Source organism: Oncorhynchus gorbuscha, linkage group LG25 (genome assembly GCF_021184085.1).
Source record: "Oncorhynchus gorbuscha isolate QuinsamMale2020 ecotype Even-year linkage group LG25, OgorEven_v1.0, whole genome shotgun sequence".
Lineage (NCBI taxonomy): Eukaryota > Metazoa > Chordata > Actinopteri > Salmoniformes > Salmonidae > Oncorhynchus > Oncorhynchus gorbuscha.
In genome coordinates, this window is record NC_060197.1 from 9,791,735 (window position 1) to 9,815,073 (window position 23,339).

At 44.1% G+C, this 23,339-nt stretch overlaps 3 protein-coding genes across 6 annotated transcripts; 1 reads left to right on the top strand and 2 right to left on the bottom strand.

The window, feature by feature from the left end:
• Positions 1–369: 369 nt before the first annotated feature.
• LOC124014371 (ATP synthase subunit gamma, mitochondrial-like) lies at positions 370–5,796 on the bottom strand. 3 transcript variants are annotated; one of them, XM_046329268.1, is made up of 10 exons: positions 5,680–5,796; positions 5,043–5,077; positions 4,721–4,852; positions 2,896–3,103; positions 2,612–2,755; positions 2,366–2,430; positions 1,576–1,731; positions 1,186–1,282; positions 844–865; positions 370–593 (listed from the first exon to the last, which is right to left on the bottom strand). In XM_046329268.1, the coding sequence occupies exons 1-9, from the start codon at positions 5,718–5,720 to the stop codon at positions 859–861; spliced, it is 885 nt and encodes a 294-aa protein (XP_046185224.1). In that variant the 5' UTR covers positions 5,721–5,796; the 3' UTR covers positions 370–593; positions 844–858. The 3 variants fall into 3 exon arrangements, with proteins under 3 accessions (XP_046185224.1, XP_046185225.1, XP_046185226.1); XM_046329269.1 differs by lacking the exon at positions 844–865; XM_046329270.1 differs by lacking the exons at positions 370–593; positions 844–865 and having other exon boundaries at positions 1,182–1,282.
• A 23-nt stretch (positions 5,797–5,819) lies between these two features.
• LOC124014370 (DNA/RNA-binding protein KIN17-like) lies at positions 5,820–9,952 on the top strand. 2 transcript variants are annotated; one of them, XM_046329267.1, is made up of 12 exons: positions 5,821–6,078; positions 6,162–6,256; positions 6,415–6,458; positions 6,598–6,720; positions 6,817–7,001; positions 8,304–8,352; positions 8,469–8,526; positions 8,649–8,766; positions 8,878–8,997; positions 9,150–9,249; positions 9,390–9,490; positions 9,634–9,951. In XM_046329267.1, exons 1-12 carry the CDS (start codon positions 5,965–5,967, stop codon positions 9,718–9,720), a joined length of 1,194 nt encoding a protein of 397 aa, XP_046185223.1. In that variant the 5' UTR covers positions 5,821–5,964; the 3' UTR covers positions 9,721–9,951. The 2 variants fall into 2 exon arrangements, with proteins under 2 accessions (XP_046185222.1, XP_046185223.1); XM_046329266.1 differs by having other exon boundaries at positions 5,820–6,078; positions 9,390–9,952.
• Positions 9,953–10,162: 210 nt separating this feature from the next.
• LOC124014369 (inter-alpha-trypsin inhibitor heavy chain H2-like) lies at positions 10,163–22,426 on the bottom strand. Its single transcript, XM_046329265.1, has 20 exons — positions 22,106–22,426; positions 21,703–21,732; positions 21,065–21,103; positions 19,940–20,112; positions 19,712–19,816; positions 19,324–19,486; positions 18,986–19,222; positions 18,752–18,868; positions 18,375–18,543; positions 18,034–18,159; positions 17,668–17,849; positions 17,272–17,457; positions 16,453–16,592; positions 16,182–16,354; positions 15,906–16,040; positions 11,649–11,762; positions 11,370–11,574; positions 11,044–11,216; positions 10,743–10,854; positions 10,163–10,531 (listed from the first exon to the last, which is right to left on the bottom strand). The coding sequence occupies exons 1-20, from the start codon at positions 22,196–22,198 to the stop codon at positions 10,381–10,383; spliced, it is 2,823 nt and encodes a 940-aa protein (XP_046185221.1). The 5' UTR covers positions 22,199–22,426; the 3' UTR covers positions 10,163–10,380.
• Between the last annotated feature and the right edge of the window lie 913 nt (positions 22,427–23,339).

The following is a 23,339-nucleotide window of genomic DNA, read 5'->3' on the forward strand; positions in this document are numbered from 1 at the left end:
GGAGATGTCTCGCCACGAGGCAAATGGTGGTCACAGATACCGACTGGTTTCCTGATACCTTTTATTTATTTAAGGGTCTGTGATCAACAGATGCGTATCTGTATTCCCAGTCATGTGAAACCTATAGATTAGGGCTTAATGAATTTATTTCAATTGACTATATGAATTGTAACTTTGTAAACTCTTTGCAATTATTGCATTTATATATTTGATTAGTGTAGAATACTAAGAGTTGTGCCAAATACCATGACTTTTATTTCAAAGGAATTGAGTGCAATGATAACCTTTTGGAGTGATACATTCCATAGACAGCCTATATTTGGAAGTGCATTTGCATTTTTCAGACAGAAGGAAAACACAATAGCAATGTAAATTGAAGCCTATCTTTATGCTCAAACATCACTCTTTTTCATGGTCACAAGTAGGATTTATTGTGAGTAGAACTAGGAGGACCTATGAAAGGAACACGTTTCTCTGTAAGAGGTTTATTTTTTTACCGTATATTTTACAAATAGAAGCACAAATGTTCATAAAACTCTCGACAGGCGCCTCGAACCACAGGCGATGATGGCAGGAGGACCTCGTCCATTTATCTGAAACCACACAGAACATGCATTCAGAAAAAAACAGGATGAAAGCAAAATACCCAACCAAAATGTCACAGTAAATGTGGGGGAATAATAGGATACATGATCGAACACACTAGGCCCTAGAGGGAGCTATTCCATTTTAAAGACTACAGTGGGATGGTTTCCCGGACACAGATTAAACATAGTCCTTGGACTTAAAAGCACTGGCAACTATCTACTTTGAGCATAGCACATGTACCCTAGGGGCTGTTACCTAAAATCACATGATTTATGTCCTGACACCAACATGAGGGATTGGAGTAATAAGGTTGACAGAAAATAATGATTAGTAAACAAACTTAAAAGTCTACATATTTAATAATGACAGACAATGGGTGGGCTCATGCAAGGAGTCAAGATGGGGATATTTTCAAAGGTCTAGGTAACCAATCAAGGTTAAGAATGAGTGGGGAAGAATGTGAAGAAAAACATTACTGTGAGGGACAGATCAAACACCAAGGGGAGGCAACCAATGTGAGGGAGAGAGAGGGACAAAGAATGAAACAGAGCAAGCGAGAGGATGGGCAGAAATAAGCTGACAGTGAACAGTACTCACAGGGCAGCAGCTCCAGAGATGATCTCAATGAGCTCCTTGGTGATGACAGCCTGCCTGGTACGGTTGAAGGTGAGGGTCAGCTTGTCAATCATCTCAGCTGGAGGGGAGAGAACAGAGCCAGGGTTGATATGAATCGGAGAACAAAGCCATCACAGTGCAGGCACACAGACCTGGCAACCAGATTAGCTGATATTGTAATATCAACAGCAACCCTAGAGGCATTACACTAGGTCAATCAAGCAGTAGAGGTAGACTGAGGAAGATAATCACAAAGGACTACAGCTACTGTGTGTGCTATGAGGCAGGCAGGAAGACTACGACTTAATAGACAGGTGAGGAAGATGGGCAGTAAGCTAGTTGTTAATGGCAGCGGCTGAGTTAGATGCTCACAGGCGTTCTTGCTGGCGCTGTCCATAGCGGTCATCCTGGCACTCTGCTCGCTGGTTGTGGACTCCTTCAGGCCAAAGTAGATGATGTTGACCAGGGCAAACTCCTGGTAGTTCCTCAGCACGTCAGCATCAATGTCATCATAGATGCCCATGTTCTCTGTTACAGGAGAGGGAAAATACGACGCATGATGTCAGTCGGCCATTTTGCGGGGCATATATCTTTAACCCCCCCTAGAGTCGAATGACGTACAAGCACATCACCCTAATTGTGCCAACTTCCGTTTGGGAGCGTCCGAACCGGTCGGGCTACAAACTAATAGGACCCCCACTGCTGAAAGTAGATTCTCACGAACCCGATGGTCTTCTGTTTTGCTCTACAACCCCTACAAGTGTCAAGGGACTCGTCTGAAGGTAACCGGTACGGTTTTCTTTTTAAACAAATGGAAGCATAAAGGTAGTTAAATATAAAAGGGGTTAAATATGTGTGTGATATTATATATCTATCACACACTGAGTTTTGTATATATGTCCTAGATTTAGGACAGACACTTCAAAACCTTGTTAGTTATGATTTATTTTGGACTGTCCTTTATGCCATGTATGAATGTGTTATTCAATGCATTTCCATGGGCTTTAATATTAAAGGCCAAATATATGTATATATTTCTTTGAAACCTAAAGGGGTCTTAAAATTTAAAAATTGATTAGCTAAATGATCCATAGTATGACCATCTTAAAACAATGCCATATGTCCATATGTTAATGCGACCTTCAAAACAATCTTGTTGTACCTGAATTAGCAACAGTATCAATGGAGAAGATGGGCTTCTCGTCAGTCTTGTAGGAGATCACAGACCTGAATGAGGGGGGAAAATAGCCCATTATCAAAACAAGTCTTGAATAGATGTTATGTAGTTTGAAGGACAAGGATGGGACTATACTTGACGCGAATCTTCCCATAGCAATAGTGTCTCAACTAAGAAACCATTTGGAGGAGACAAGACACTGATGTGGCTGTGAAAGGAGTCCATCCATACCTGAATCTGTTGTAGATGACAGCACCCTGGTCAAACTCGTAGCCCATGTTGAGCAGCTCGGTGGCGACGATGGAAGCGTCGGTAAAGGTGGGGGGCTTGCGGCCCACCTCCTTGCAGCTGAGCAGCAGGTAATTGCCGTGTGTCCTGGGTGGCAAGGAGGGAACACTGTTGTCATGGTAATACACTAAATTCCAAAGGGAACCACTAAAGTGGACCTGTTGCTGTGGGCATCATACAGTAAAGTAAAGCTGATATGGCTGGATTTCTTTATTATCATTCTGTACCTCTGCAGGATGTTCCTCAGCTTGTCCCCCACATTAACTACCATCACCTCCTTGCCCTCGCCGGTGAGGGTAGCAATCTTAGCCTTGATGGCCTTGGCCACGTTGGAATGGACGGCGCCACAGAGACCACGGTCAGACGACACACCGATCAGGAGGTGCTTGTTGGCCACTCCCTCTGGGGCCTTGATCTCAGCCTTCTCGTACAGGGCTGGAGGACATACAAGCAAGAGAAGAGGGACCATCAACAGGTTTGTTGAACACCCCGGTCAAACGTCACATAGGCCTTTCCAATAAGTTTGTGTGTGAAACAACCCATATAGTACAGGGATGGTATTCAAGAAGCGCCTGAGTACCAGGGCTAATTTTGGATCAGGTCCCCTCTGTCCATGTAATCTTATTCATTGTGATATAAAAGGCTAAACTGATCCTAGAGGAGCACTCCTACTCTGAGACTTTATGAATAAAGGCCCTGAACTACCCCTGCCCTCTCACTATGGTCTTAATAGAGTCATGACCGTCACGTAGAAACCATCCATTCCCTTGGACTTTAGTGTGTGTGAGTATAGAGATTAGAGGCCGACCGATTAATTGGAATGGCCGATTAATTGGGGCCGATTTCAAGTTTTCATAACAATCGGAAATCTGTATTTTTGGGCACCGATTTTATTTTATTATTTTTTTAACACCTTTATTTAACTAGACAAGTCAGTTACGAACACATTCTTATTTTCAATGACTGCCTAGGAACGGTGGGTTAACTGCCTTGTTCAGGGGTAGAACAACATATCTTCACCTTGTCAGCTCGGGGGATCCAATCTTGCAACATTACAGTTAACTAGTCCAATGCAATAACGACCTGCCTCTCTCTCGTTGCACTCCACAAGGAGACTGCCTGTTACGCAGTAAGCCAAGGTAAGTTGCTAGCTGGCATTAAACTTATCTTATAAAAAACATTCATAATCACTAGTTAACTACACATGGTTGATGATATTACTAGATATTATCTAGCGTTGCATATAATCTGACTGAGCGGTGGTAGGCAGAAGCAGGCGCGTAAACATTCATTCAAACATCACTTTCCGGCGTTTTGCCAGCAGCTCTTCGTTGTGCGTCAAGCATTGCGCTGTTTATGACTTCAAGCCTATCAACTCCCGAGATTAGGCTGGTGTAACCGAAGTGAAATGGCTAGCTAGTTAGCACACGCTAATAGCGTTTCAAACGTCACTCGCTCTGAGCCTTCTAGTAGTTGTTCCCCTTGCTCTGCATGGATAACGCTGCTTCGATGGTGGCTGTTGTGTTGCTGGTTCGAGCCCAGGGAGGAGCGAGGAGAGGTAGGATGCTATACTGTTACACTGGCAATACTAAAGTGCCTATAAGAACATCCAATAGTCAAAGGTTAATGAAATACAAATGGTATAGAGGGAAAAAGTCCTATAATTCATATAATAACTACAACCTAAAACTTCTTACCTGAGAATATTGAAGACTCATGTTAAAAGGAACTACCAGCTTCAATATGTTCTCATGTTCTGAGCAAGGAACTGAAACGTTAGCAATATTGCACTTTTACTTTCTTCTCCAACACTTTGTTTTTGCATTATTTAAACCAAATTGAACATGTTTCATTATTTACTTTAGGCTAAATTGATTTTATTGATGTATTATATGAGGTTAAAGTGTTCATTCAGCATTGTTGTAATTGTCATTATTACAAATAAATAAATAAAAAACTTGGCCGATTAATCTGTATCGGCTTTTCTGGTCCTCCAATAATCATAATTGGTCGACCTCTAATAGAGATCATGCAAAGCAAGCAATGACATACCCACGGCGCCGTTTCCATAGACGCGGGCGGGCTTCAGCTGCCTCTCAGCGCGGGCATACTTAGCAGCGGCCACCATCTTCATGGACTTGGTGATCTTTTGGATGTTCTTGATGGACTTCAAACGGATGGTGACTAGAATGGGAGTGGGAAAGATGGATGCCACTGACTGACTAAACATTTGAGGTTCAATAACATTGAGACGTACAATTAAAATATCATGAATCAAAAGTTTCACTTGTGCATAAGACTTAAAAAGAGGAAGCTCAAACGTGAATGTTATGTAACACAGAGTAGTTAAAGAGATGGCAAGGTAAACACTTACTGTCCTTCAAGGTAGCCATGTTCCTGACCTGCCCACTACAAAACAAACAGAATTAGCTAGGTAAATTAGAACATTATCATTGCAAGTTCGCGACACAACGTGGACATCCTCAACTAGGGGATTACAAACTATTTGCCTCCCAATACAAAGAGCTAGCTACCTATACGCGAATAAATGTTTGTTAGTACAACTATACTAGCAATCAGTTAGTTAACGTTATCCTAGAGTCCATGTCACCAGCTAACGTTAGCATGCTAGGTTTATCCAGAAAATGCATGCCAACTTGGTTAGCGGGAGGGACAGTGAATTTGACAAGAACTGGACGTTGTTCTGAAAACAGCTGGCATTGTACGAAATACTAAAAGACCATTTAACCAACGTTAGTTAGATGTCACACAATTCAATGACATGGTTAGTTAGTTAGCAAGCTAATGTCATCTTAGCCACCGCACCGGCTGAACTTGGCCATTCACTCTGCACCGCACACCATCTGCGGCCTACACCGGGTTAGCGCACCCTTGCAATGATTTACATGGCTCACTAACGCATACGACTTACGTATTTGTCATATATGTGTACAACAGCACAATGCTCAAAATCATGTCAAATATACGGAATTTTACAAATAAAACGTTACCATTGTGGGAGGAAAACCAACGCGCTAGTCCTAGCGAACATGATTACTTGGATGAAGGTCAGACTCGCAGGACTGCGCAAGCGCAAGTAAATGGCAGGATGTGGACGAAAAAACAAACCTCGCGTTACTTCAAAGTACACGTAAATTGATGACGAAATACCCACGGAAGCGGCAGAATTTTTAGGAGGAAGGAGAAGAGCATAACAAGATTTGAACGTGTTCGAGGCTTATTTCGAATTTAAATAATTGTTTTGCATATGTTTATGTAGACGATTATTATTTGACATGGGGAAAGAGGGTTTTCTAAGCCCAAAGGCGATCGGGAATAGGATTAAAGCAAAAGGTCTTCAAAAATTGCGATGGTATTGTCAAATGTGCCAGAAACAATGTCGAGACGAGGTAAGAAATATGGCTAGCTAAGTTAGCTATCTAACGTTAATACAATACAGAAGGTTGAACTAGCTCTCCCTTTCTGCCCATAGAATGGCTTTAAATGCCACTGCATGTCCGAGTCCCACCAGAGACAACTGCTGCTGGCCTCGGAGGACCCCAACAAGATCATGGACAACTTCTCACAGTGAGTCAATCTGCATTTACTTAGGTCTGGCTGTTGGTATGTCGTGTTCTATAACACTGTCTCCAATAAATGTTAAAATGACATGTCAGTAATGATGAGCCAGTGGAGGTGTTCCATTAGTGGACTTAATTGCTTTCTCCACTCTTCCTCTCACCAAGGGAGTTCAAGAATGACTTTATTGAGCTGATTAAAAGACGCTTCGGTAATATTTGCTTTCTTCTGAATCTATATATTATATGTGCACGCAATATTACACTAGCTACTTATAAAGAGACCGTAAGATAAACCTCAACCTTACTGAATGTCTCTCTCTCTCTCTCTCTCTCTCTCTCTCTCTCTAGGAACCAAGCGAGTGCAAAACAACATTGTCTATAACGAGTACATCAATGACAGAGAGCATGTCCATATGAACTCCACCCAGTGGGAGACTCTCACTGAATTCACCAAGTGGCTGGGGAAAGAGGGTACTTTCACGCTCATGCCTCTTAGAACAGAGGTTATGTGTGTTTGTCTGTGTCTGTCTGATCCCTGACATTGCTGTGTCTGATGACTTCTCCCAGGTTTTTGTAAGGTGGACGAGACGCCCAAAGGCTGGTACATCCAGTACATCGACCGCGACCCAGAGACCATCCGGAGGCAGGAGGAGCTGGAGAAGAAGAAGAAGCAGGACCTCGATGACCAGGAGCGCAGTGCCAAGTTCATAGAGGAGCAGGTCCGCCGAGGCCAAGGAGGCAGGGAGCCAGAGGTGAGAGAGTACCACTACTGCCCTCCTCTGACTAGGAGGGCATATTACACTCTGTCTGCTGAACAAGGACTGGCCAAGGGTTCTGTTTACTAGGGATGTAACGATTCACTGATACGCATCGGCACCCGGTACATATGTTTAAGATACAAGTGCATTGGTTTGCCGGAGCCCAAACTGATCAAAATGTAGCATGTATTGGGCAGAAAATACATTTTAAAAAGTTACAAATCCCCAGTTCACTAACGTTTTTCCAAAAAGACCTCAAATCTTTTGTGACTGAATTTATGTGTCCTTTCCTTTTTTGTAGCCTATCGAACTAAGCATGTCAATTCATATGACAGTCATTGATCTCCAAGTCAGATAACAACTGCGCACAGAGCAGCTCGCACCAACGAGAGCCTATCCCTGATCTAATATTCGTAGATCTTTGCGGCACAATCAGCATTCAAATGCTTGTAAAATGGCTTTCGCAATGTCAAATCTTAGGCTTTGTTAGTTGGGTGACAACCAATGTAATTTGCTGGGTCATTGTTATCAAATGCACTGTGCATTATTTTATTTTTTACTGGAGTTGTATAGGCTACCAGAGTGGACACAACTCTCATCCTTCTGATTGCACATCTAACTTTTGATTGGGGCTTTTCGATTGCAGGGTTCACCATAAGAAATTGTTTTTGTTGTTTTGCTTTAAACAATCAGTATATTTTGTCATTTTTACATGAACAGGTTAAAGTTGTAATTTCATAACAAACATTTTGCAAGCCTGTGGTTGGAGCGGGAGAAGAGCAATTCTCCTCCATAAAGTGCACAACCATTCACTTCTGAGACTGGGGTGAAATCCAAATCTGCAATTATATTAATTTGCTATTTTGGCTAATTTCTAAAGATAAATATAGACATTTTACAAAATAATTAGTAGGTGAATGAGATTTCAAAAGTGAGGGGACAAAAAGCATAACCCCCCCCGCCCTCAATCAAATAGTGGTAGATGCTCAGTTTGCCCTCTGGCTCAGCTCAGGTGCCTACACACACCATACATCGTTCTCACACACAGCTCAGAGAAGTCATCTCAGACAGATCCAGCTCAGAGGCCCCGCTCCTAAACCTAATCAGTATCAGATTTTAATTTAGAATGGAAAATAATTAAACCAAATCACACAGAATTATTTCAAACTAAAAGTTTTGTTCCTGTATTGAATCGTGCTTGAAAGGAAAGATTCACATCCCTACTGTTCAGCAAAGATACTGTCTTATCTAGGACATGTCATGGACTCAAAACAACCTGTCCCTCTTTTTTTTCAGGAAGCACCGGTTTTCACTGAGTTGAAACGAGAAAGTGATGAAGAGAAAAGTATGTTTTTAATATTTTTTTATAGGTAACTCATGATGCGTTTGGTCGGAAATTATACCGATTACACCGTTTTGTCCGCTCATCTCTCGCTGGTTATATTTCGGGTCATATTTCAGTTACCTTCAATCTGGCCAAGGGCTCCTGTTCCTCTGCAGATGGCCCATCTAAAGCCAGGTACAGTAACCTGGATCTCAGTAAGAATGACTCACCGTCATCAATAGCAATGCAAAACAGCAAAAGTAAATGACTGTGGGGATTTCACTCTTATTAACACTGTGTCTACCTCTTCCCCTTAGTGTGGCCCTGGGTCCCAGTGCCCTTAAGGCAGCAGGATCAGGGAAACGGAAAGATACGCCCTCCACCTCAGAAGCCAAAGAGAAGAAGAAGAAGTCGGCCCTGGATGAGATCATGGAGGTACGGTAGTGTTTCCAGTTCTCCCTCTCAGCTCTGACTTGATGCAGTGTCAAGTTAACTCTGTGTTAAACACGTGCACATGTAACCCTTTGTGAGCTGTGTTGTGTTCAGATGGAGGAGCAGAAGAAGAGGTCTGTGAGAGCGGACCACTGGCTGCACCCCGGCATCGTAATCAAAGTTGTTACCAAGAGACTGGGGGAGAAATACCACAAGAAGAAAGGAGTCATCAAGGTAGCACATTAGTTCCACACATGCGTGGTCATATCCATGATGTTTGATTGGGCCAGTTTTGTGTTCTAAGTAGCTTATAAGAGGCTTATAGTCAGTAAGCTGCCATTGAGAAGAATATCATATGTATTTAGGCTAACAGTTATGTGTTGTAGGAGGTGCAGGATAAATACACAGCCGTTGTGAAGATGATTGACTCGGGTGACAAACTGAAACTAGACCAGAATCACCTGGAGACGGTCATCCCTGCACCAGGTAACCTAGTTCTCGCCACGGTTACACACACACACACACATGTCCACAGCAAATGTATGATTTGCAAACTGTACATTTTAACTTTATCTGTAATCTGACCTGTTATTTCACCAAATCTAATAATCAAATCTGTCCCACAGGTAAACGGGTCCTGGTTCTGAATGGTGTGTACAGAGACACAGAGGCCCTACTGGACTCCATAGCCGAGAGAAAGTTCAGTGCCACCCTCACACTTGACTCGGTAAGGACCAGGGACAAAATGGCTCTCGTCATGCATCAGTTTCTACCGTTTGGTGGTGGAATAGATGTTTGGTATAGCAAATGCTTTTGGATGATATGAATGGTTCTTATTTTCTCATACAAGGGTGTGTTTTTCTTCCTCAGGGTCGGATGAAAGGGAGGAGGGTGGACGGGATTGCCTATGAGGATTTCTCTAAAATGGCCGGATCTATCATGACTTCTGTTACATGACAGCGTAACCCAAGAGCCCCTACCCTGCCACTGAGGCCCATCAGCCGGGAGACTCTACTGTGTCAGAGTTACTTTCTCTAAATATCCCAGAATGCATTTTCTATGGAGGTATCACTTCCTGACTTAGCCAAGCAATGATTATGGGGGGGGGGGGGGGGGGGGGGGGGCATTTTCTTTTTTAGTTTTCTTTTGTATCGTTATTCAAATGGTTCTCTACAAATACATTTTAATGTTGTAATATTACTTATTGAATAAAGTACAACACAATTGACCTATGGAATTGTTTGATACAATGGTTGATTGAAAAACATTTGGGTTTTGCCATGTAAGATGAGGTCTGAGAAATACAACAGTCATTGGAATGTTCTGGTTAAGATGTGTACATAAAGTTCAAAGCCGGCAGCGTAGTCTTCATGAAAATGATGAAACATTCACACTGCTATACATACCGATACTGCTTTTTATAACGTTTCATAAAGAGAGAGCGTTGTCAGACAGAGCTGTGATATGAAAACAGGTAATAACACATATGTGTCTAGTCAAATTGGCTCCATATGTGTGTGTCTCCTGTACCTGTGGACTAGGATATCCATTATAACTCTGCCCTGTCTCTTGCTGCCTGGGTTACATGGTACCCCCGTGTGCCTTGCGATTGGTCGCTCAGAGCGGGAGTGGCAGGAAGCTGTCGAGTCGCGGGACGATGTAGTTGGTGTAATGGCCGTCGATGAAGCCTTTGCCACTGTTGTGGATGAACCAGCAGAAGACGTCAGATCCACGTTTCTGATCCCGCCTGTAGTCCTTCTGCCAGCCCCTGTCACACACGTGGAATAGTTACAACCTCGTCTACAAGCCTCACTGTTAGCACTCCCATGCACTATGTCCCACTGTGTGATATGGTGGAAGGATTACCTCAACAGAGAGGAAGTCTACCGACTGAGTATGTGTGACGTGCTGAGGTTTTTCCTGTAATGGTGTGTGGTTTACCTGGCAGCAGGGATGTGCATAAGAGAGAGTGTTCTTACCTGGTGACGACCAGCTTGTTGCCCTTCACCTCCATGGTGGCCTCCTTCTTCAGAGGGTCAGCTCCCTGGTGCAGGTTAAACACCCTCACCTCTGGCTCCTGGCCAAACTGACCTACACACACACAGATCAGTGAAACCTAGTGAATTAGGCTGTGATTAAATATAGGGATACTGCTGCAGGATTCACATTAAGGGAGATGTCGGGTATCTTGCAACTGTATGTAAAATAATTTAATTAGTTTATAACATTATTGTAACAGTACAGTAACAGGGTAACACTTGGGTCCAATTGGTGACCTACCTATAAGGCCGTGGGCCTGAGAGGAGTACTGGTTGTTGTTGGGGATATAGAGGCCCAGGAAGTCCACGTGGGTTGGGTGTTTCTTCCACACACGATGTAGCAGCACCATCACGGTGATCTTGTCATCCACCGTCACCATCACCTTGGAGTCCTTCACTATGGAAACCTTCACCCTGAAACACACAGGAATCATAGCATGTGGTTAAAACAGGAAACCGTGTACTTTTGAAATGTACTTTTTTTTTACATTACCACAGTAAAACAGGCTGATGGTGCCTGACCAGAGGTTTGTGTGTGTCTGTGTGTGCGGGCGTGCATGTTCCTACCTGTCCTGGGTGATGTCGGCCGTGGCTCCCCAGGTGAAGGAGTGGTTGTTCCTGCCGTGAGTCAGGTCGATACGGTCGGTGGTGACTGACACTCTGATGCCGTCAGGCTGGTAGAACACTGAGACGGTGCCAAAGTACGTGTTCACCTTCTCCTTCTCCTCCTCCACCCTCTTAGAGCCAACCAGCTGGCCATTCACCACCACGCCTAGAGGACAAAGAGGGCGGAGAATAAGAGGACACAAGCACAGACACACACTTTTTTTGCATGCACACGCATACCTGCACCAGGGTCTGACACCAGATTGAGGATGTGTCCAGGCTCTGAGTCGATGTTGAAGCAGATGTCCATGTTGTTTTTAGGCAGGTGGACGATGAAGTGAGGGTCGTTCTCCACTGTCACACAGAAAACACACAGACAAACAACCGTTACTATAGTGACGCAATGGACATAGGAATATTACCCACTGAGACATTGCCAGGTAGGGAGGTAGGCGATGTTGATGGCCCAATGGTCAAAAATAAATAAAAATAGTTACATGTGGACAGTACCAAAACAAATGATCTAATGATTCTGTCTCTTTGCAGCAAAATCTGCAGTACTGGGATAGTTGTATCCCCCATATGTATAACATTATATTGGTTGCAAGAATTTTGTATAGTCATTTAAAGTTTTGAATCCAGCGTTTTCTGTACCAGTTCATAAACCATGTGCCATGGAATCAATACATCGAAAATCTCTTCCCGACTATTTTGCAATATACTGTATATGGCACAGCTGTCATTTTTGGGGTCCTTAAATGAAACTGATATACTTTTTTATTTATCACAATTTTCTTAAGCAAATGTTGGTCTTTAATGCAGGGCTGACAGACAAGTTCCTTACTTTCTCCCCCTTCCACTTGTCTCTAGCATTTTACAATTTGAGTACAACAGACAACAATTTCCATATATTTTTGTAAGCTGCATGTGTGACAACTCCACCAGTCCTATTTAGGATGTCATTTACAAAGATTAAACCTTTTTTAAACATTCTTTCCAAAAATATTGTTTTTTTTATTATCAATTAGTATGTTTGAATTTAACCATAATATTAGTTGTAATATTTGGTCTGTTTTTTTCTGGTGGATTAAACTGAAATTGCAACCAACTTTCTATGGCTTGTTTTAAAAATAGTGATATTTTGGAGATTATATAATTTTCAAATAACCGAAAGTGAAAGGCTGTAATCTGAATAAAGGGGAAAAGGCCATTCTTGAACATGGGGTAAGACATCCTTACTAATCTGTTAGAGAACCAGTTTGGATTTAAGTATAACTTTTGAATGACTGAAGCCTTTAGTGAGAGCTCTTATGCTTTAATATATAATCATTATTGTCCTCCGAATTCATATTATTTATATAAATAGGCCCGTTTAATTTTGTCTGGCTTGCCATTATATAATTTAAAAAACAAGTCTCTAGGTGTACAGTAGTCAAGGCCATAAGTGAATAGGTAAACTGGGATATGTCTAAAAAGATAATGAGGGTGATTTTTCCACAAATACACAGGTATTTTCCTTTCCACGGTAGCAAGATCTAATCTATTTTTGCTAACTTTACATTCAAATGCTTTGTAAGGAGATTATTTCTTTCTTTTGGGATATGAATATCGAGTATGTCCACTTCACCGTTAGACCATTGTCACGCCCTGACCATAGAGAGCCCTTTGTTCAGGGCGTGACTAGGGGGTGATCTAGTATAGATATTTCTATGTGGGTGCTAATATGGTTCCCAATTAGAGGCAGCTGTTTATCGTTGCCGCTGATTGGGGATCATATTTAGGTAGGTTGTTATTTTGTGTTTTGTGCATCACGTGGTCACGTTTCGTTGTTTATTGATTTATTTGTTTTGTTCTTGCTAAGTTTCACTTCATAATAAATATGTGGAACTCAACATCCGCTGTGCCTTGGTCCGTCTCTCCCACAAACCAAGGACCAAGCAGCGTGCTACGATGGGGAAAATAAGTTGAACCTGGGAAGAAATAATAGAAGGACAGGAGATACTTCCTTGACAGGGGTCACAGAGGACGGAAGGAGAGAAGGGAGGACAGTGATGATGTGGGAGTCGATCGAGGAATTTAATGAGAGATACCGGAGAGAGGTTCTGGCAAGGAGTATGCTACAGCGCAGGCGCACTGAAGAGCGCCTTCTCAGCCCAGTACCATCTGTGACAGCTCCACGCACCTGGCCACCAGTGCGCCTTCAGGGTGAGTGCTCCCTGCACTCGCCCTGAAGAGCCAGAGACTGTCAGTGAGGTAATGGGGAAGTTGGGGGAGAGAGAGAGACGTTGTGCAAGTGTGTTCTGCTCAACATCCGACCAGAGGATCTGGTTAGTAGTCTGGTGTAACTTGGGCTAGCTCCACGTGTCTGGCCTCCAGAGCGCCTCCCCAGTCCGGTGCGTCCTGTGTCTCCTCCTCGCAGTCGCCATGAAGTATGTGTCCCCAGTCCGGTACCACCTGTGCCGGCTCCACGCACCAGGCATCCAGTGCGCCTTCCCAGTCCGGTACCACCTGTACCGGCTCCACGCATTAGGCCTCCAGTGCGTATTCACAGTCCATAGCTTCCGGTGACGTCCCGAGTCCATAGCTTCCGGCGACGGTCCCCAGTCCGGAGCTTCCGGCGACGGTCCCCAGTCCAGAACCTCCTGCGACGGTCCCCAGTCCGGAACCTGCGACGGTCCCCAGTCCGGGACCTCCTGCGATGGTCCACAGTCCCGATCCAGGGAAGGAGCTCTCCTCTGCGCCGATGCCCAGGCCTAGCACGGCATCCAGTCCCGCTCCATGGCAGGAGTCTTCCTCTGCGCCGGTGCCCAGTCCAGGCACGGCGTCCAACCCAGCTCCATGGCTGGAGCCATCCTTGGCGCCGATACCCAGTCCAGGCACAGCGTTCAGCCCAGCGGCATGGCCGGATCCGGGGTCTGGGCGGGGGCTACGACCTGCACCAGAGCCGCCACCGAGACTAATCACCCCCCTACCCTCCCCATTTGGTTTCAGGTTTGGCGGCCGGAGTCCGCACCTTTGGGGGGGGTACTGTCACGCTCTGACCATAGAGAGCCCTTTGTTCTCTATGTTGTAGTAGGTCAGGGCGTGACTAGGGGGTGATCTAGTATAGATATTTCTCTGTGGGTGCAAATATGGTTCCCAATTAGAGGCAGCTGTTTATCGTTGCCGCTGATTGGGGATCATATTTAGGTAGGATGTTTCCCCACCTGCATTTATGGGATACTATTTAGTGTTTTGTGCATGTGCACCACGTGGTCACGTTTCGTTGTCAGCTTATTGATTTATTGGTTTTGTTCTTGCTAAATTTCACTTTATAATAAATATGTGGATCTCAACAACCGTGCCTTGGTCCGTCTCTCCTCACGTACGTGACAACCATTTTATTGTTAAATTACACAGTAATGTAAAAGTTTAATTTTTTTAGTGATCCAATACGTAATATTGTACAATTACCATCATTTGGTTGAAATCCAGAGAGGTTAAAAAAAGTATCTAGATCATCTTTGAGGCTGTGGAGGGATCCAAATTGTTGATTTACAAGAAAACATGAATCATCAGCGTACAATGAGACCTTTGTGTTTAAGTCCTGGACTTCTGGGCCGTAGATATTATTGTTGGATCTGGTTTTAATAGTTAACATTTCGATGGCCATAATAAATAGATATGCCGATAGTGGGTAACCTTGTTTTACTCCTCTTGACAGTTTGAAACTTTCTGATAAGTAGACATTATTTAATATTTTACACCTAGGGTTGCCAGTATTCCAGGCATATATATAAATTCCAGTCATACTTTATCGAAAGCCTTTTCAAAGTTAGCTATGAAAATCAGGCCTGGTTTCCCAGATTTGACAGTGTTTTATTGTTTCCAGTTCTTGTCTTATATTATCTCCAATGTGTCGTCCATGTAAAAAAAAACTGTCTGATTAGGATGAATAATATCCCACAATACCTCTTTAATTCTAAGTGCTATGCACTTTGCTAGAATTTTTGCATCACAACGCTGAAAGTAAAAAACATTTTTTTTTAAATAGCTTCTTAGCAAAATGCAATTTCTCAAGCAAACACTTGGCACTGTCTGGGAGTGGTCTGAGAGAGGAGCCTAATGGGAGGGATGTGTAACCTGAAAACTAGCTGTTATAGGCGGAGAGGTGTGCCAACTCTCTTTGTTATTGGTCTATTAACTTATATCGCCTGGTGATGTCACGAGGCAGTCCAAAACCCCACCCAGCAAAACAAGCTGAAATTTCAGGCAAACTTTTCAAACAGCTCTTACACAGTGCATTATCATAATATTCACAATTTCACAGCATTATTCCAACCTCATAGTGTGGAAATATATATACAACACAGGGAAATCACGTTTTGTCCACACTGCCCCTTTAAAAACAGAGTGAATGGCTATGTGTATGTTTCTACGTATTGTGATATGGACAGGTAGAGAAGCATTATGCTGTAGCACAGATGTGTATAGAGGTGTGTGTGTTGTTATGGTCACCTATGGTGATGTGATCTGGTAGGGGCCTCTCGGCGTGGCTAGGTGGGGCAGGGGTGGTCATCTGGACCCAGGGGGGGATGCTGTGAACCATCTGCACTGGAGTCCTTCCTCCGAGAGCAGCCATACCAGATCCTCCTACACACGCACACACACACACACATACACACATACATACACATACACACACACACCAAGTTTGGGAAAGCTTTAGCTCTTGCCCTCATGTACAATTTACAAGACCCAAAATGGGGGACTCTAGTGATTTTGATCAGGCACCTGCACAGCAGCCCTGTTTGGGGTCATTAGGGGAGTCAGCGAGCAGCCTCTCCTTGGCCTCCTCACTCTCCACCAGTAGGGCAGTGAGGGGCGTGACAAACTGGTGCTCCACAGCCAGGGTCAGGATCCTCTGTGTGATCTTCCTCTTCTGACCAGCAGTGGGGGCCATGGACCTGCAGGGAACAGGGATATAACATTCACAAAATGTTACTCTGTGTGATTATTCATGCTCTGTATTCTGTATCGAAGGGCTGGCAAATTATAGCACAACCTCTCGGCCAGTAGCTGGTTGACAGTGATGTAGGCCCACATCTGTCTGGCGAAGCCAGTGAAGGCATGCTGCTGCTGGGCCAGCGCAGCGTCTAGCTCCATGTAGTCTGCTTCAGTCTGTAGGGACAGGTCCAGACGATCCTGGGAGGAAGAGGGGGACAGAGAGAGGGTAGGACGTGTGTGTGTGTGTGTGTGTGTGTGTGTGTGTGTGTGTGTGTGTGTGTGTGTGTGTGTGTGTGTGTGTGTGTGTGTGTGTGTGTGTGTGTGTGTGTGTGTGTGTGTGTGTGTGTGTGTGTGTGTGTAAAGTACTTAAGCAAAAAATATTTTAAAGTACTACTTAAGTCATTTTTTGGGGGGTATTTATATGTTTGACTACTTTTACTTCACTACATTCCTACTAAAAGTATGTACTTTTACATTTTCCCTGACACCCAAAAGTACTTTTTACAGTTTGAATGCTTAGCAGGACAGGAAAATGGAAAATTCCCCCACTTATCAAGAGAATATCCCTGGTCATCGCTACTCCCTCATATCTGGTGGACTCACTAAAGAAACATGTTTTGTTTCCAACGTGTTGGAGTTTGCCCCTGGCTATCTGGTTTGGTTAATATAAGCCATTTCAAATTATTTATACTTTTACTTTTACTTTGGATACTTAACTATTTTAAAAACCAAATACTTTTAGACTTTTACTCCAGTAATATTTTACTGGGTATACTTTCACTTTGACTTGAGTCATTTTCTTTACTTTTACTCAAGTATGACTTTTGGGTAATTTTCCACCCCTGTGTGTATGAGTGCATGTGTACGTATGACTCACAGCGGATGCGGTGGTGAAGCTGTTTAGAGTAGTGGACTCAGAGGGCAGCACCTTCCCAGCCACCACCAGCTCTGAGCCACTGAAGTACTTGTCAAAGTGGTTCTGTGTGACGTCAGAGACAGAGTCCTCTGGGAACTGAACCGTGATCTTCCTCAGGAGGGGAGACGAGACCTGGCTGTAGAACCGCTGGAGGAGGAGAACGGAGGAGGGCGTTGAGGTCAGAGATGGCGGTGAGAGAGTGATTATACAGCAATAGGAGGGGACTTCAGAGGAGAGGTAGTCACACAAAAGGGGGAGAGCGGAGGGAGGGGATGGAGGAAGAGTAGTGGTACAACAGGATGCAGGATTAGGTAGAGACGGATGAATGGGGGTTTCAGGGACAGGGGTCTATTGTACTCGTATCTGATCTGAGGCGTCGTGGCTGGTGTAGATCCTCTGGGCGACGCCCCTATTCTCCATGGCGATGCGTTCCAGGAAGTCGTAGTCGACATCGAAGCCGATGCCCAATGAGAAGAGAGAGAACTCCTCCCTCATGACCTTCTTCACATTCTTCTGGATGGCGCTGAGCTTGATCTCTCCTACGCAGAAAGGGAGAGATGGTGGAAGACGGTAGCACAATGATTTGAAGGGCAGTACACCACTGGAGGTTATTAGATGGGGCGTGAGGGGGGAAATGAAGGGGGGTGAAGTGGTATGAGGTGGGTAATCAAATGTCAGTCATTTGGGATCAGTTTTGGGATCAGCAGCGGTATGATGTCTCACCGACAGTGGGGTCTCCATCAGACACCAGCATGATCATGGAGACAGAGCGTGGGTCAATCATGCCCTGATTGGACGCCTTCACCAGCATCTGCACCGCCCTCATCAATGCCTCATTGATATTGGTGCCTGAATCGGGTCAAAGGGCAGCGAGAGCCAATCAGATACACATCCAGACACAGCCTTTCGTTATCCACCACTCTTTCCTCTCTACCTCATTCCTCTGTCTCTCCCCATTACTTAATCCCATCCAACCCTCTACTTCCTTATAATCCTCCACATCGCTCTCTTTCTCTGTCGCTCTCTTTCTTTCATCCCTTTCTTCTCTCTCCCTTCTCTCTCACCTCCGTTGGGTTTGATGTTCTGGATGTATTTCTTGGCCTCAGCCACCTGTATGGTGCTGCCTGGAACCAGCTCCTCACTCCAGCAGCGCACGTTGTGGTTGAAGTCAACTATGCTGAAGTAGTCATCCATGGTCAGGTCATCCAATATGGTCTGCATAGCCTCCACAGTCTGAGAGAGAGAGTTATCGAGCAAGAGAGAGAGATAAAGTCATAAATGAGATTGGAGAGTAATTTGAGTGCAGTTTCACAGAATACCCACATGAGGGCAGTGTGGCATTTGGCAAGCAGGCTCTGCCGGTTGTGAGAGAAGAGAGATGCACGACCCTGATGGGGCACAGATTGACCCCTGTGAGTTTTTCTATGATTACGTCACACACCTGCTTCATCTTGACTCCCCACATAGATCCACTGACGTCAATGACGAACACAATGTTTTTAGGAAGGGGGGAGAGGTTGGCCGGGGCGAAGAAATGCACAAAATGCCCGTCAGAAACCTAGGAGAAACAGTGAGATAACAGTGACCAATACTTCCTGTATTACATTTCTGTTACAAAGTAAAGTGACACAAAGAGTGTGTTACTGCGTGTGTTTCGGTCAGTGTGTGTGCCCACATGTAGTTCCCCGGCATTGCTGTCTCTCAGGACGTCGTATTTGACGGTAAAGATGCCATCGATAGCGCTGGTGGTGCAGTTCTCGCACTTCCTCTGCTGCTGGAGCGAGGGCTTGAACACCACGTGAGCCTTGTCCTTCGAGGAGGTGAGTTTGGCCATGCCGCTGAAATGCTCTCCCAGGGTGTTGGGCGTCTCCACAGAGGCGATGCCGCTGGGCTCATAGATATACACGTCCACCTGCGGAGAGACAGGGAGACGGTTCAAATATGCATCAGCACTGACCTATCAAAACACAGCCGTTAAATACCACACACAGGCACAAACGTAGGCTCTCTCACCTGGAACTGAGGCACCAGTCGTCCAGGCTGCAGGTATAGTGAGTGTTCATAGAAGCCCAGCTTCCTCTGCATCATTTCCTGGTAGTGCAACTCAAACTCTATCTTACTGCCGGGAGGCACGTGGACCTCCGTCTTGAAGGTCTCCATGTCCTGGGAGTTAGCCCTGTGGTGTAGGATTACCAGCTCTATAGTCAGTCACAGGACACTAGAAAGGTCTTATGCAACAACAATGTTTGTTAGACACGGCATAGACCATTACGAATGGCATAGGATTCATAACGGTCAAAAAATGGGTGGGAACCCATTTCCCTGTATTGTCCAAGATGTCATTCTTCAGTATAGCTACACTAAATACCATAGGCATGGTGCATTGTGGGCTGTACGGTACCTGACGAGGCCTGCGGCCTTCCCCCTGGCTCTAGCCTGAGCGTAGAGGTTCCTCGCCACAGTCTTCTCCTTCACTGAGCCCACAAACATGATCCCATTCACATTCCTAAAAACAGCACACAACATAGTCCACAGCTCTTTCCATTAAGTTGAGGATTGTAGTATTTCAGTGTGATTGTGATTGACATTTGAGATTGTGCTTTTTATTCTGATTGAGACGGTTGCTCACATGGTGAAGTTGGTGATGAAGGCTTGTTTGGGGATCTGGACGTTGAAGCCAATGCTCTGGGCATTTGGACCAGAGTTGACCACAGAGCTCTTGACCGTGGTGTGGCAGAACCGCGACGTGATGCGGCTCTCCATCTTGTAGCTCTTAACTGTGATGTCATCACCCCGGATGGCCTACCGAGAGAGGTGGAGCACGTGAGACTGACTTTGGCTGTGATGTCATCAACTAGGGACGAGTGCCATTGCATAGGAATTGTCAAGCTCTCAAGCTCTCTACATTTACATATAAACCACATAAAACAATTCGGGACACAGATTTGTCTTTTTAAATCTACAAAACAAAATATCTGACTGAAAAATGGATAGGAAACATATTTCATTGGAGTATCTACTTGATGATAAAAAACCTTAAGAACACCTGCTCTTTCCATGACATAGACTTACCAGGTGAATCCAGGTGAAAGCTATGATCCCTTATTGATGTCACTTGTTAAATACATTTCAATTAGTGTAGATGAAGGGGAGGAGATATCTTGAGACAATTGAGACATGTTTTTTTGTGTGTGTGCCGCCCCGAGGGTGAATGAGCAAAGCAAAATGTTTAAGCGCCTTTGAATGGGGTATGGTAGTAGGTGCCAGGCGCAGCGGTTTGTGTCAGGAACTGCAACGCTGCTGGGTTTTTAATGCTCAACAGTTTCCTGTGTCAATCAAGAATGGTCTACCACCCAAAGGACATCCAGCCAATTTGACACAACTGTGGAAAGCATTGGAGTCAACATGGACCAGCATCCCTGTGGAAGGCTTTCGACACCTTGTAGAATCCATGCCCCCGATGAATTGAAGCTGTTCTGGGGGAAAAGGGGGGAGGTGCAACTCAATAATAGGAAGGTGTTCCTAATGTTTGGTGTAGTCAGCGTATAACAGGCTGTGAATTCTGAGAAAGAAAGTGACACATTTTACCACAGAAACGTTAAATGGATGTAGCAACTGCAGAGTGAAGTCAATAACCTGTCTGTCAGCGGATTCTCTTCAAACAGGACCATTGATTAGTAGATAAGAGGACTAAACTCTGCCACATTGGACAGAGGGGTCGAACACCAAGCAGAGACCAGAGAGAGAAACCTACCTCAAAGTCTTCCTGCTCCTCACTGGTCAATATTGCCCTCTGGAAACACACAGAAACAATCAGCTCTGTACCAATCAATCAAGCTAATGTATTTATAAATCTCTTTTTACATCAGCAGTTGTCACAAAGTGCTTTACAGATACCCATTCTAAAACCTCAAAAAGCAAGCAATGTGGATGCAGGAGTATCTGTATTGTCCCATAACTGCCCTCAGAGAGAAAATGTTTCATACGTAACAGTAACTATAGGTAGGTGAAAATGGCATAACAATTCTATAGACATTCTAAAATAAATGTTTGAATTGTCAGTGAGCCTATATTGACCACATGTATAGGACTTTCATTGGGTTCAATCCATTGACCTCTACGTATCCCCTTTATCAATAGTTCAGAGGTCAATGAAGCAGACTGCTTGCTTTTACATGTTGTTGGTATTCTGTAACTGGGCAAAAAAACAAAACAAAAAACCCACCTCAAGACAGGATCATTTCCCTCATAATATGTTGCATTATTGAATCAATGTCATATTGAATATAAGAAATGCACATTATTAATGATTGTGAATAGCAAACTATGACATTGTATAACATTAATTCAGACAAATTGTTTGGAAAAAAGAAAAGAAGAGTTTCATCTCACCTTAAATCGTCCATGTTGTTCATCTAATGACTGGTAGAACAAAAGGGCCGTTTGTGAAACAGAGAATAAAGTTGTACATTAATCAATCACATGAACGTTGCATAAAATATAGGTCTGTTAAAGGAACGTTATTAAAAAAAACACATTTGACAGAGAGAAGGCTGTATCTACACACATTTGTATATATTAGGGATCGACATTAGCTGTTGCCAAGGCAGGAGCTACTCTTCCTGGGGACCATTAGTTCCTGCCAAGGCAGGAGCTACTCTTCCTGGGGACCATTAGTTCCTGCCAAGGCAGGAGCTACTCTTCCTGGGGACCATCAGCATTAAGGCAATTAAGACACATCTATAAAACAATCTCGTTATCGTATAACAGTCGACATTGAAATATATGAACTCACCGTTTCCGTCTCCCACTCGCCCTCCACCACAAACTCAAAGCAGTGGGTTTGGTGTAGGGCCAGCAGGCCTAGGAGGAGAGCCAGGCGTCTCATGGTTCCAGGCCTGTATGTGTTGCCTGAGGTTTAACACTTCCAGATATAGTCCTTCAGCCGGGACCCAAGAGGCAGCAGAAAGATCCCAAAAATGAGGGTTAAAAATCCACTGAGTGCTGATAGACGCTTGGCCCCAGTCAATATTTGTTGTGTTTCACGTAACTCGGAGAGGGAAACTTTGAAACTTGACCTGCCGTGTAGGAGGGTAAACACAGCATATTTGGGATCGTACAGGTTCGGGTTTTGGGCTGGTTTTCTCGTTGATTTACGAGGGCCTAAAGTCTGCAACACGCCCAGACAATCAGAACTGGGTTTCCAATGCTGGTCTGTACAGATGTCAACTCTGGCATACTGTAGCAGTAGTTGACTCTCTCTATGTGATCATAATAATACCTGTGGGTTGGCCACGTGGCAGTGGAGGTAATGTTTGGACTTTAGACAGAATTCAAACATCCCATTTGGTGCCAAATTTGGCCACTTTGCATGGCAATCACTGTGAGGTCAGGTCAATTCCCTTTTTGCTGTGCAACAACAATAGAATAAAAACAGAAATAGAGGGAAACAATTGACTATTGACCTTTGTCACCATGCTGGGTGTGCACTGCATTAAACTATATTTTGGTATTTGTAGTCCACTGTTGATTCAGTCGCAAAATGTTTTGCATGTGAGAAATCAAATTTTCAAGATATGGGACTTTCAAAAAGCACATTGTAACTAGCCACATCATCATGATAATGCAAACCGCTTGATTCCCTGACTGCTGACACGCAAAACACTTTGGGAGTAATGCATTTAAAAAAAAATGTTTTTGAGTGGATTATTCCTTTAAGGTGGAAACACTTTTCCTGAATGATTAATTGACCAATCATAGGGAGTCTCTCGCAAGCTCTCTGGGGGAATCACGCAACTGGGTTTAGTTTTTGAGGGAGTGTGGTGCTGAGACTACTACATCTGAAAGGACACACCTTTACTATCCAGACCTCTGTCTCTGACATGCACCATTGTCGCATAGCAATATCAAATGCTAGTATGTTATATATTTTTATTTTCCCAGTATTATATAGTACACAAATCTTTGAAAATGTACATATACAATAATATTTCCCATAAAGAAATCTCAATACAAAAACACACACCACA